This window comes from Marmota marmota, unplaced genomic scaffold (genome assembly GCF_001458135.2).
Source record: "Marmota marmota marmota unplaced genomic scaffold, marMar, whole genome shotgun sequence".
NCBI lineage: Eukaryota > Metazoa > Chordata > Mammalia > Rodentia > Sciuridae > Marmota > Marmota marmota.
Window position 1 is genome coordinate 1,666,293 of NW_026000253.1, and position 13,625 is coordinate 1,679,917.

The 13,625-nt window shown below is 44.4% G+C and overlaps 1 protein-coding gene and 1 non-coding gene across 7 annotated transcripts; one reads left to right on the plus strand and one right to left on the minus strand.

Annotated features, from left to right (window-relative positions):
• Positions 1-511: 511 nt before the first annotated feature.
• Positions 512-12,599, minus strand: Tbc1d25 (TBC1 domain family member 25). 6 transcript variants are annotated; one of them, XM_048796637.1, is made up of 6 exons: positions 12,579-12,599; positions 10,803-10,912; positions 9,691-9,845; positions 2,674-2,801; positions 2,348-2,536; positions 512-2,072 (listed from the first exon to the last, which is right to left on the minus strand). In XM_048796637.1, the coding sequence occupies exon 6, from the start codon at positions 2,013-2,015 to the stop codon at positions 714-716; it is 1,302 nt and encodes a 433-aa protein (XP_048652594.1). In that variant the 5' UTR covers positions 2,016-2,072; positions 2,348-2,536; positions 2,674-2,801; positions 9,691-9,845; positions 10,803-10,912; positions 12,579-12,599; the 3' UTR covers positions 512-713. The 6 variants fall into 6 exon arrangements, with proteins under 6 accessions (XP_048652594.1, XP_015361978.1, XP_048652593.1 ...); XM_015506492.2 differs by lacking the exon at positions 9,691-9,845 and having other exon boundaries at positions 12,561-12,579; XM_048796636.1 differs by lacking the exons at positions 9,691-9,845; positions 12,579-12,599 and adding an exon at positions 11,376-12,184.
• On the plus strand, positions 2,990-3,096 carry LOC125614243. The gene has a single exon (XR_007344848.1). It is a non-coding gene; the product is annotated as a U6 spliceosomal RNA (small nuclear RNA).
• Positions 12,600-13,625: the final 1,026 nt, after the last annotated feature.

The window sequence follows — 13,625 nt, forward strand, 5'->3', positions numbered from 1 at the left end:
TTTGTTTGTCCATATTAGTGGAGTGGAGAAGAAAAATAAATGGTTTCTATTGCCGAAAAAGTTAAGACGGGTACTCATGAGCTGGAGACACAATATAGGGCCTTAGGCATAGCAAGGTCACAGTTCCTCAAGCTGGCTCCAAAGGACGTGGTAAGATAGTAACTGTAGAAAGATCCCTGACCAGAGTTGCCAGCATCAGTGCTTAAGACTCACAGAGAAGGGTGTAGATCTAGAAAGGCTGGCCCAATGTTTCTAAGTAGGCCATGATGTCTTCTTTTCCCTTTAAGATATTGTTATCTAGTGCAGTAGCCAGCCTTTCTGAAAACTGGGCATTAGACATCCTACTCTTTGTACTGAATCTTGCAAAAATTTCTCAGCAGCCCTCTCCCCACCACTGGAGAAGCAGGAGCCCACCTCACTATTTTGGCCTCATCAGGTAAAGAGCCACTAGAGACTCCATTTAGAGTAAAATCCAAGAAGGGGGCAGAGAAACACACAGACTACAGTAACCTTCATGTGTTCAAAGTATTGTTGTTTAAAAACAACACAACAAAAATAGGAAAAAGTGCCAAAGCAGAGCCCTCCACACTCAAACCTGGGGAGAGATGGTTCCTGGCTCCAACAGGTCTAGGGCTGGCAGGCAGGGAGGTGGAATCTCACATGTGGGCCCTGATGGCAAAGGTGGGGCTGATGGGGGGTTGGAGGGAGTTCAGTCAAGATGGGGCTGTGGCCTCGGCCCCCTCCTCTGAGTCCCACACCTCTGACTGCAAGTAATCAGCAAACAGAGCCTTGGCTCTGCGCAGGACACGCCCCAGGTGGTGTTTTCGCACTAGGCGGTCAAAGTGCATGGCCAGCTCATTGTAATCCAGCCCATTGCGCATGATGTGGTCACGGTGCTCCAGCAGGATGGCCAGGCAAAGAAAGAGCATGAATGGGTTCCCCCGGCCAAACTCCTGGGGTGGGGGCAGGCCCATTGGGGGTGGTGGCAAGGACTTCCGAGTATCTCGTGGGGATCCTACCTCCTGCATCAAGGGGGAGCCTATACCCATGTCACCAGCAGGAGAGGCCTCCTGGGTAGATGGTGGAGATGAGGAAGATGGGGAGTCAGGGCGGGAAAAGGAGGAAAGCAGTGGATCTGGGGAGTTCAGCAAGGGCTCAGAGAGGGACTTGGAGCTAATGAGGGAAGCTGGGTGGGGTAGTTGGACCAAAGGGTCCCTCCTGGGGCCCATATTATCCCTGAGTTGCTGGAGGCCATCCAGGCTGGCTTGTCTCAGGAGACGCCCCCCACTACCAGGCCCCTGGCTGGACGTGGTCAAGTGTTTAACAGCATCTTCGAAGGCACTACCTCCTCCACCTGCAGGCCTCAGCATATGCCTCTGTCGCATGGGCCGCCCCCGGTGGCCACCAAAGCCAACGTCTGCTACTTGGCTGGGAGGTCCAACAAGCTCTACTTCATGTTCAGGAGGATCAGGAGGCAGTGAACTCCAAGTGACCTCGAGCATGCGGAGGGCATCATCAAAGGCAAACTCACGCTTGAGCTCAAGCAGTAGCCATCGGTAACAGAAGAAGAGGTCATCAGCACCTGCTTCTTGAAGGTACTGGTAGAAGTCAGGGTCAGCATGTCGAAGAAGCAGCTTGAGGTGGGCAAACTTAGTGGCCATGGCGCGACCATCAGGATGGAAGTTGGCAGCCAGGCGCTTCATGATGCCACAAAAGCAGACAAAGGCATGGCCCTCGTGGTCCATGACAGCAAGAATGGGCGAAGCCAAGTCACTCATGCCCTGGCAGTAGGACACCTGTGGGTGTGTAACAGCATAGGTGGTGAGCAGATCATGTAGTGCCCGCAGATGTGGGCCATCCTCAGGCCCTGCATAGTAGGGGTGGGCCCGGTCAGTGCGCAGCACATCCTTGAGGACAGTGCTGCGGATGAACTCCAGGTCCTCAGGGCTTGCTCGCTGGGCCCACTCACTCTTGAGCTGCTCATACTCGCGACTCTTGCGTTTCATGTAGTCCATTCGTTCACGGCCTGTAAGCCCATCTGGGTACACATTCAGCAGGTACCGCCACACCACCTGGCCATGTACGAAAGAACGGGAGGCTAAGGTTCTGGAGGTGAGCATTGCAACACTGTGTATCAGTCACCACCCACCCAGCCCCTGGGGCCTCTCTACTTCTTATGCCAAGTCTGCCTTCCCACTACTGACTTCTAGTTCCACCTGAAAGACAGCTTCCTACCCTGGAGTATCTCCACCCCACCTACAAGAGTGTGCCCCACTAATGTATCTCATGAGCTACCTCTGAGCACAGCAGTGATGGATGCAACAAGTGAGTGGGAAGACAGATTTACCTTTCGCAGAGAGGGTTCTACACCCCCATGATAGATTCGCAGGCGCAACTCCTCAGGTCGGGAGAGCTGGCCTTCATGATTCAGGTATGTGTGAAATTCAGCATCACTCAGGGGTGGCTTAAAGGGCTTCACATCTTCACCATATGACCAGCTCAGCACCTGCTGGACTTTAGACAAGGTTCGACCCACCTGGGAAGGAAGGAGGGAAGGAAGCCACCAGTCAGTTGGGCAGGCTAGGAACAGATGACAACCAGCATGCTTTGGATCAGATCTAGATAGGCTCTGCCCTCCCACCACAAATGGGCCCCCAGGGTCCCTGAGACCACCTGAGATAGGATGGACTGTGTAAAGGGCAGGGCGGCTGTCGTCAGTGATGACCGTTTCTCAGCCAGCAGCACATCAGAGCCAATGACATCCTTGGGGCTGATTATGTCCCAGTCTTCCAGCAGTGGGCCTGAGTACACAGAGTGAAGTGCTATGAGAGTGAGGAAGAGCACTGAGGACCTAGTTTCTCTCCTTCCAAAGTCAGGCTACCTAAAGAACAATGACTCCCACTCGCTCTTCCCATATTATCCAAATCATGTAAAAACATCAAACCATAAAGAAATCTTTTGTAATAAATGTCTCAAAAATGGTTGGGAAGTGCTCGCTTCGGCAGCACATATACTAAAATTGGAATGATACAGAGAAGATTAGCATGGCCCCTGCTCAAGGATGACACGCAAATTCGTGAAGCATTCCATATTTTTACAATGAGAAAAAAAATGGCTGGGAAGACTCTAATATTTTATATTTATTTATTTATTTATTTGGGGGGTACTGGACATTAAACACAGGGGCACTCCACCACTGAGCCACATCCCCAACCCTATTTTGTATTTTATTGTGAGACAGGGTTTTCACTGAGTTGCTTAGCACCTCACCATTGCTGAGGCTGGCTTTGACCTCACGATCCTCCTGCCTCAGCCTCCTGAGCCACTGGGATTACAGGTATGCACTACTACACCCAGCTAATATTTTATTTTTATTTTGGTACTGGGGATTGAACTCAGGGGTGCTTTACCCCAGAGCTACATCCCCATTCCTTTTTCTTTTTTTATATTTATTTTTTTAGTTGTAGTTGGATATAATACCTTTGTTTTATTTATTTATTTTTATGTGGTGCTAAGGATTGAACCCAGGGCCCTGTGTTTGCTAGGTGAGCACTGTACTGCTGAGCCATAATCCCAGCCCTCCTTTTTCATTTTGAGAGAGACTGTCACTAAATTGCTTTATGGCCTTGCTAAATTGCTAAGGCTGGTTTGGAATTTGTGATCCTCTTGCCACAGCCTCCTGAGTTGCTGGGATTACAGGCATGTACCACCACACCCAGCCCTCTAATATTTTAATAACATAAAGTAATAATATTTATTGAATGCTTACCATGTGCCAGGTACTGGGACAATGACTAACATAACAAATAATAATACTAATGAGCTGAGCATCGTGATGAGTACCTATAGTCTCAGCTACTGGGAGGCTAAGGCAGGAGAATCACTTTAGACTAGGAGTTTGGGACCAGCCTGGACAATAGAGCAAGACCCTGTCTCTTAGCTGGCTGTAGTATCACACACCTGTAATCCCAGCGATATAGATAGATAGGACCAACTGGGCTGGCAACTTTTAAGAAGAAAAAGAAGCTAGGTGCAGTGGCACACATAGCGCAGTGGCTCAGTAGGAAAGCACACCTGGTTCAATCCCTCATACCAAAAAAAAAAAAAAAAAAGGTTGCTTACAATGAAATGAATGTCAGACTGGAAACAAACAGACTGCTGTGACTCAACTTTGGAAGCAGGACAGTAGCTCAGGCACCCAGAATACTTGAGATCCAACAGGCCTACACATAGTTAAGATAGTAAAGACCTATTTAGCCAATTTTTGCAGTGCTGGGGATCTAACCCAGGGTCTTAAGCATGCTGGAGAAGCATTATACCACCGAGCTATACCCCCAACTCAAGAAAGAAATTTTTTTGGGGGGTACTAGAGACTGAACCCAGGGGCACTCTGTCACTGAGCTACAGCCACAGACCATTTTAATTTGAGACAGGGTCTCACTAAGTTGTTTACAGTCTCACTAAATTGCTGAGGCTAGCCTCAAACTTATGATCCTCCTGCCTCAGCCTCCCTAGTTGCTGGGATTACAGGCATGTACCACCATGCCCTGGTAAGAAAGACATTTTGACCATTAGAGTACACCTAACCCATGCACCCTATTGGAGGAGAACAAAGAAGTTCTGGAAGCAAATGACCACTAAAGGGTTCAAGATAGGGAAAAGCAGGCTGGGGTTGTGGCTCAGTGGCAGAGCACTTACCTCGAACATGTGAGGCACTGGGTTTGATCCTCAGCACCACATATAAATACATAAACAAAATAAAGATATTGTATCCATGTATTACTAAAAAAAAAGAAGGGAAAGGAAAAAGGAAAGAGTAAAGGGTTAGGGGGTGTAGAGTGTGTGCTGAGGTTTGATCCCCAGCACCAACAAATTTTTTAAAAGAGAAGGGTAAGTGGTGGTGGGGCATAAGTATTTAATATACACAGTCATTAGGTTGGGGGAGTGGCTCGGTGGTAGCACATTTGCCTAGCATGTGTGAGGCCCTGGGTTCAAACCTCGGTACCACCACCAGGAAAAAAAATACATTTCAAATACAAGAATACTAAAAATAAGATAATAATATATGTAAGCCAGGCTCAGCGGCGCACATCTGTAATCCCAGTGGCTTTGGAGGCTGAGGTAGGAGGATTGAGAGTTCAAAGCCACCCTCAGCAACCTATCAAGGCCCTAAGCAATGTGGAAGTTCTTGTATCAAAATAAAAAATAAAAAGGGCTGGGGATGTGGCTCATGTAGTTAAGCACCCCTGGGTTCAATCCCAAAACAAAAACCTATCATAAAGCTACAATGATTAAAAATACATGAAACAATTTAGGAGTTAATGAAGAGATCAGTATGGGCTGGGGCTGTAGCTCAGTGGTAGAGCACTTGCCTAGTATGCATGAGGCACTGGGTTCGATTCTCAGCACCACATAAAAATAAAAAAATAAAATAAATGCATTCTGTCCATCTACAACCACAAATAAATAAATAAATAAATAAATAAATAAATAAAAAGATCAGTGTAAGAAAATCAGTAATTCAGAAACAGACCTGTGCATATGCAGGAATTTTGTAAGTCAGACAGCTTCTAAAAACAGTAGGGAAAGAAATGACTCATCAATGGAAAAATGAGTCTCTTTAAAAAGATAACTTTCTAAAATGTATTTTTGACAGAGATGGATATCTTTGTTTCTCTTTACTTTATTGGCACTTATATAGTTGGAGTATTCCTCATATGTTAATTAGCCAGGCAGATTTAATTTCTTTACCAAAATAGTGCTACTTGTCTACTTTACAGGTAAGGAAACCAAGGCCTAGAGAATGAATTAATTGACTGACCTAAGTCACTGATGCAATGGCAGAAATTCCTGTCTTTAGCTATCTATCTTCCTCAGTTTGTCTTCCTGTGCATCTCTGTCATTACCTTTCTGTCTGACATTTGTTCTCTCTTTCCCTCAGCTGCCAATCTTAAACTCAAAATGTTGTAGAGCCAAATGATTAAGAACAAGGACGAGGGGCTGGGGTTTTGGCTCAATGGTAGAGCACTTGCCTAGCATGTGTGACGACCTGGGTTTGATTCTCAACAGCACATATAAATAAATGAATAAAATAAAGGTCCATCAACAACTGAAAAACAAAATTTTTAAAAAAGAACAAGGTGTGGTGGTGCATGTCTATAATCCCAGCAACTTGAGAAGCTGAGGCAGGAGGATTTCAAGTTTGAGGCCAGCCTTAGCATCTTAGTGAGGCCCTGTCTCAAAATAAAAAATAAAAAGAGCTGGGGATGTGACTCAGTCGTTAAGCACCCCTGGGTTCAATCCTTGTAAAGGGCTAAGGAAAATATTAAAGATCTCTGTCCACGTGCCTGCTGTGACCTTTGTACATACATCCTTGTTAGAACATCTAAAGAATACAGATTTATTGGTTCAGCTCACTCATGGGAACTCAGAGACATTCAGTTATCTCAAGGCAAACACTCCCTCCATTTGGGGATCTGACCAGTTTTGGGGAGGATGAAGTATTCTTGAGGGAAACACTAGGTCATGCAGGTTATTGGAATGGAGCTTTGTTTGTTCTAACTTGTATTTAAAGAGCCCCACTGGGAGTAAGATTTTGGAGTCTCACCTGTGCAGAGGAGGCACTGCCTGGAACTTCCCAATCAGGACCCTGAAAAGCTGCCCCGGGATTCCCCAGCTATATGACTTCAGGTGTTGGTGTTTCCCTGATCTGGTGATGTATTTTCTTCTATTTTTCTCTCACCTATCACTTTTGATTTTGCTCTTGCTTTCATATCATTACTAAAATAAATGCTATTGTGTATAAAGACAGTGTCTTTATTGTCTATCAGATCTGACCTGCCAACATATGTAATACTTTACCATTACACCCTGGTAACAAAAAAAAAAAAAAACAAAAACAACAACAACAACAAACAAAAAAAAAAACACCAAGGTGACTCAAGCCAGTTATTCACTGCCTAGGTTCAAATTCTATCCTTCAATTAACTGTGTGTGACTGGAACAAGTCCTGTCACCACTCTAAACTTCAATTTTTTCTTCTATCACATGGGGAATTTACTGAAAAAAATAAGTGCACAGAATGGCCCGAGTGTTGAATCCATGTTGGCTATGGATATATTACTATAATGTCAATAAAATGCCTCACTAAATAGTCATGTGAGCCCCCTCAGGCTGGGAACAGTATTTTCTACTATATAACTTCCTATTTAAAAAAAAAAAAAACTTGAAACACACATTAAACAATAAAGAATACAGTGAACTACTCAAACATCTCTCACCTTGATCCTGTTATACTTGTACTGGGGATTGAACCCAGGGCACTCTACCATTGAGCTACATCCCCAGCCTTTATTATTTTTTATTTTGAGCCAGGGTCTTGCTAAGTTGCTGAGGCTGGCCTCAAACTTGCGATCTTCCTACCTCAGTCTCCAGAACTTCTGGGATTCCAACCTGATAACATTTTTTTTTTTTTGCCACATTTGCTTTATCTCATTCCCTCTACATAGAAACATGTTTGCCAAATCACTTGCAGACATCATGACACTTGTCTGTTCTTACCTGTTTTTTCCAATGAACAACGACATTTTTCTTAAATAGCCTTGCTACCATTACCATACTGCTATGATTTGAATACATCTCCCAAAATTCATATGTTGAAACAATTGCCAATGTAATGGCACGGGTTGAACATCAACAATTTGAAATCCACAACCCAAACTTTTGAGTGGACATGATCTCATGTTCAAAGTGTATAGGATTTGGTAGCATTTCAGATTTCAGATTTTTGGATAGGGAATGCCCAATTTGTACAGTTTCTGAAAACATTCCAATATCTGAAAAATACCAAAATCTGAAACATTTCTGGCCCTTAGAATTTTAGATAAGGGATACTAAACCTCAATTAAGGAGTGAGGCCATTAAGAGATGATTAAGACATGAGGGCAGAGCCTTATAGATGGGATCAGACCATATAAAAGGGCTTGAAGGAGTGGGTTCGTTTTCTTCTGCTCTTCTACTAGGTGAGAACACAACATTCCTTCCCTTTACTTTGCTCTTCTATCCCTTCTGCCATGTGAGGACATAGCAAGAAGGCCCTCACTAGACATGAAATCTGTCAGAACCTTGATTTTGTACTTCCTTGCCTCCAGAACTGTGAGAAATAAATTTCTGTTCTTCATAAAGTCCTTAGGCTGTAGTATTCTATTACAGCAGCACAAACAGACTGAGATAAGTCTGAGGAAGTTTAACACTGATAGAATACTATTAACTAATATGTTTGGTCCATAATCAAATTTTTTTTGGGGGGGGCGCTGGGGTTGTGGCTCAGTGGTAGAGCGCTCACCTAGCACATGCGAGGCCCTGGGTTCGATCCTCAGCACCACATAAAAATAAATAAATAAAGATACTGTGTCCAGGGACTGGGATTGTGGCTCAGTGATAGAGCGCTTGCCTAGCACGGGTGGGACCCGGATTTGATCCTCAGCACCACATAAAAATAAAGGCATTGTGTTGTGTCCATCTACACTTAAAAAATAAATATTTTTAAAAAAAGATATTGTGTCCAACTAAAAAAAAATTGGGGGGGGACCATGTCTTAATTTATCTGTGTGTTTGCAGGGACCAGCATAGGCTAAATTGGAGGAACCGATATGAGAAGAAAATAAGTAGCTGAGAGATTTAGGGAACAAATGAATTAGTGAGCAAGAGTACAAACAAATATAGGTACAGGATGAGTGAATAAATAAACAAAATTGCCATTAATATAATGGGCATTGTTATGTTTAGTTATTATAACTGAAATACACAATAATACAGCTATACTGTTATATTATATATTACTAAGTTATATGCTCTAACAGTATAATAGAGCTAAGTTTTCTTTTCTTTTTTTTTGGATCGGGGTAGGGGGCACTTGACCACTGAGCAATATCCCCAGCCCTATTTTGTATTTTACATAGAGACAGGGTGTCACTAAGTTACTTAGTACCTCGCTAAATTGCTGAGGCTGCCTTTAAACTCAAGATCCTCCTGCCTCAGCCTCCCACACAGCTGGGATTACAAGCATGCGCGGCTCATTGTTTTTCTTTTTGTACTAGGGATTGAACCAAGGGGTGCATAAACACTGAGCTACATTCCCAGCCATTTTAAATTTTTTTTCATTTTGAGACAGGGTCTTGCTAAGTCGTTTAGGGCCTCCCTAAATTGCTGTCTGGCCTCAAATTTGTAATCCTGGGCTGGGATTGTAGCTCAGTGGTAGAGTGCTTGCCTTGCATGTGAAAGGCACTGGGTTTGATCCACATAAAAATAAAATAAAGATATTGTGTCCATCTACAACTAAAAAATTTTTTTAAAAATTGTACTCCTCCTGCCTCAGCCTTCCAAGGTGCTGGGATTATAGGCATGAGCCCTGTATCTGGCAAGTAGTAACACCTCTTTAACATTAACTGTGCAGCCATGTATTGTTCTAGGCATTTGATGTGAATTCCCTATTTAATCCTCACAATAGCCCTAAAATACTACCATCTTTGTCTTATAGGTGAAGAAATTAAACCCCAGAGGCTAAGCCAGGATCTGAGCCTAGGATACATTGCTGCCCAGCCCACTGAGGGAGTGTACTGTAAGGGGTGGAGTCATCCTATAGGGAAAAGGTATGACCCAGAGCAGTGCCCAAAGGCACTGGGTACTCACTGTCCTCTGAGGGCCGAATGTCTACACGCAACTGCAGGTAAGGTTTAGAAGCAGTGGCGAAAGCTGTGCTGAGGTCCCAGTCAGACAAGAGAGAGAGGTAAACTTCCTGTCCTAGCCGGTCCCGGGCCAGGTAGCTGATGCCAAAGTTCTTCTTCCTGGACAGAGGATATGAGGGAGCTCTCCAGAGGTCCTCAATGCCCTGGAAGCCTCAGGGACAATTTCCAAAACAAGAGGGGTAATATGGAAGGTACTGAAAACAACTTCCTACTATCTGCTGGGTACTATACTAAGGACTGTGGGTAGTTTGAGGTCAGGTCATTTATATCCACTTTGTTACACAAATACAGAAACAGATACACACCTGCTTATATCTGGAGGGCACACTGAAAACTGGTAAAATGTTGATCCCCTCTGGGGACAGTGACAGTGTAGTTGAGGGACAGAAGTGGGAAGAAAGCAGCCTTCTTACTACATAAAAAAATAAAGCGATCTGTATGTTTGTTATTTTTCACAACAGAAAGTGTTTATGTGAAAAGTCAAGTAACAACTAATTTATTCTTCAGGTAGACTTGTGCAGCTAAGCAAAGAAGTATGTTATAGGATAATCACTGTAACCATGGAAACATCCTAAATACTCAACAGTTCTTTATTGTTTACATTTGTTACCATGGGCATGTCTTCTTCCAAAACAACCACCCCACCAACACAAAATAACCACCACATCTGCCCCCAAGAGATACCAATGTTTGGCTATCAGACTGGCAAAGTTTGAGTGTTTTCTAGCAATCACTGAGAGGGGGTGAGGGAAACAAGTATTTTATATGCTGCTGTTGAGATTTTAAATTTGTAAAAACCTTTCTGGAGAGCATTGTGACAATATCCACTGCAAGTTTAAAAAACACATACCCTTTAATCTAGCAATACCACTACTAGGAATTTATCCTATGTGGGGACTAGACGTCCCCATGTATTCCAAGCTATTCATATCTGGATGTTCACTAAGGGATTATTTAATAGAAAAGTAAACCAAAATCCCATTTAAAAAAAAAAGCCAGACAACTGCTGTCGAGGTGAGTGGCCCACTGGCCAGTCCCCAGTATCCCTCTACTCACCCATTCAAATCAAAGGCTCGGATGAGGATGTGCTGTAATACGTCCAGTGAGGTGATTTGGGGGTCTACAGCAAAAGAGCGGAACTCATGTGGCAGGAAGCTCTCACATTTCTGGAGAGAGAAAACATGGGGTAGGCCATGAGGGGCCACATTTCCATGCTGAAGGGTAAGAAGTGGTAGAAGGCAAGATTGGAGAGGTGTTCTGGGCCATGGTGGGGACTTTGGTTTTTGTTCTGAGTGATGGGGAGCCACAGGAGGTTTCTGAGCAGAGGAGGGATGTGGCCCAATTTACCTTATGGCTGCTCTGCAAATAGACTGTGAAGGGCAAGGGTAGAACAAGGGGTCCAGTGAAGAGGAGGATACAGCAATAGTCCAGGCATCCAAACTTGCTATATTCCTTCAAATATGGTTGCCAGAATCATGATGACCAGTCTAACTACAACACTGCACCCAATCTAGCACATCTATCTATCACCTGCCCTGTGAATCTCTTCAGTGACAACCCTAGGGTCCCCAACAGGTGGGCCTGAGAGACCCCAGCAAGCCACACCACAGTTACTTTTTTATTTTTTACCTCTACACTCTGGTAGTACCAAATTGTTGGCTGTTATCTTCAACACATCCTGGTTTCAGGCCTTTGTGTGTGCTGATCCCCCTGTCTGGAACATCCTTTCCGCTTTCTTCATCTGGGTCACTCACAGATCAGGCATCCTCTGCTTTTCTTAATTCCCAAACTGCTCTCTTACAGCACTATTACACAAAGCGATCTGTTGACTCTCATCTCTGCCAATTCCACCACCCTAGTCTGGGCCACCATCACTGCCTGCTGGAACTACTGCAACATCTTTCTTCCTCAGAGTACACACCAAAGGCTCTTTACCACCTGTGCCCCAGTTGCCTCTCTGTTTCACCTCCTTACCACTCTTCCTTCCCCTCACTCTTGCTGTTCTAGCAATATGGGAACCTACAGGAGCATGCCAAGCTCATTACCAACCCCCAGCCTTTGCCCTGCTGTTCCCTTGGCCTAGAACTCTTGCCCATCCCACTACCTGCCATGAAATTCACATAGCTGACCCTTCTTAATTTGGATCCCTGAGCCTTTAATATTTTCTCCAGAAGGTTTTCCTGTACAATCTGTACAACCTTGGCTAAACTCCCTAGTTCATAACCTTTTTCATTCGTTCCTCATGGCATTTAGCAATGTCTGAAGTATCTCATTTATTTAGCTGTTTATTTCCCCACAAGCACAGGGGCTCAAGGGTAGGGACTCGCACAAAAGTGCACTTTTTTTATTCTTTTGCCATGTTGAGGATCAAACCCAGGTCCTTGTACATGGTAGGCAAACACCACTGAGCTACATCTCCAGCCCCAGAAGTACACCCTCACCATCTCTGTGTTGGGTCTGATTCGGAGCTCCTTTTTCAGTCATTATGGGCATCCCAGACATTAGTCAGGGCCCCACCCCTCCACTACTTCGACCCCTCCTCCTATCCTACAACCCCGCCCCTTCACCTACAAGCTCCACCCATCTATTTCATAATAGGCCTTTGCCCCTTCATTTTCAGTCCCACGCCCTAGGATGTGTCACTAGGACCCATTCCCTCAAGCCCACCCCGCCACAAGGATCACTCTGCCTTCAAGCCTCACCCCTCGGGTAACGCCCCAAATTTCAGATCCCGCCCTCCATCCTAAGACAGCCACCGCCTTCCCTTCCCCTGGGGATGCCAGGGCAGGTTGGCCGACCGGCCGCCAGCTTCACCTTGACTCGGACCCGTACCACCTCTCGCTCTTCCTCCTCAGCTGCCGCCGCCGTCTGGGCTGNGTTCAGCTGATTTTTATTTGTTCTTGGTATCCAAGGCACAAATTGTCCAGCACCTCTGCTGACAGATGATGTAATCTGTTTCAAATACTGTGGCCCTCACTTCAAGTGAATCTCCTAGACGGGAAAAGAAAATCCTTAATCCAGAGTCTTTTTAAAAATAATGTACACGTTGTGAAAATTCATGGAACTGTACATTTATGATTTTTGCAGTTTGTATGCTTATACAAATTCAACAAATTTTATTGTTTTTATTATTATTTTGGTACTGGGAATTGAATGCAGGGGTCCTTTACCACTGAGCTACATCCTAAGCCCTTTTTAAAATTTTTTTTTTTGTAGTTGTAGATGAACAGCATGCCTTTATTTTATTTGTTTCATTTTTATGTGGTGCTAAGGATCGAACCCAGTGCCTCACACATGCTAGGCAAGTGCTCTGCCACTCAGCTACAGCCTCAGCCGCCTCCCCCCACCCCAGCCATTTTTATCATTTTGAGACAGTCTGAATGGCTTAAGGGCTGGGCAGGATGGTGCACTCCTATAATACCAGCTACTCAGGAGGTTGAGGTGAGGGATCGCGAATTCGAGATCAGTCTCAGCAATTTAGCGAGGCCCTAACCAACTTAGCTGGCTCAAAAAACATTTTTACACTCTCTGGAAGTCCTATCTTTTTATTTTTTATTATTTCTTTCTTTTTTTTTAATACAATTTTTTTTAAAGAAAGAGAGAGAGAGAATTTTATTTTATTTTTCTTTAGTTTTCGGCGGACACAACATCTTTGTTTGTATGTGGTGCTGAGGATCCAACCGGGCCGCACGCATGCCAGGCGAGCGCGCTGCCACTTGAGCCACATCCCCAGCCCATCTTATTATTTCTTATATTACAACAGGTTTTTATTTCTTAAACCTTTAAGACTGGTCCTAGGTTTTTCAAGTCTGCCTTTGTTTAATTTTTTTTTTTTTTTAGAGAGAGAGAGGGAGAGAAGAGAAAGAGAGAGAGAGAGAG

Bases quoted from the DNA above. Each gene is read 5' to 3' on its own strand.
- Tbc1d25 (XM_015506492.2), bottom strand. The intron at 2,537-2,673 runs GTGGTCTCAGGG...CTTCCTTCCCAG, and splicing joins CACAGTCCATCCTATCTCAG to GTGGGTCGAACCTTGTCTAA. The intron at 2,073-2,347 runs GTAAATCTGTCT...GTACATGGCCAG, and splicing joins TAGAACCCTCTCTGCGAAAG to GTGGTGTGGCGGTACCTGCT.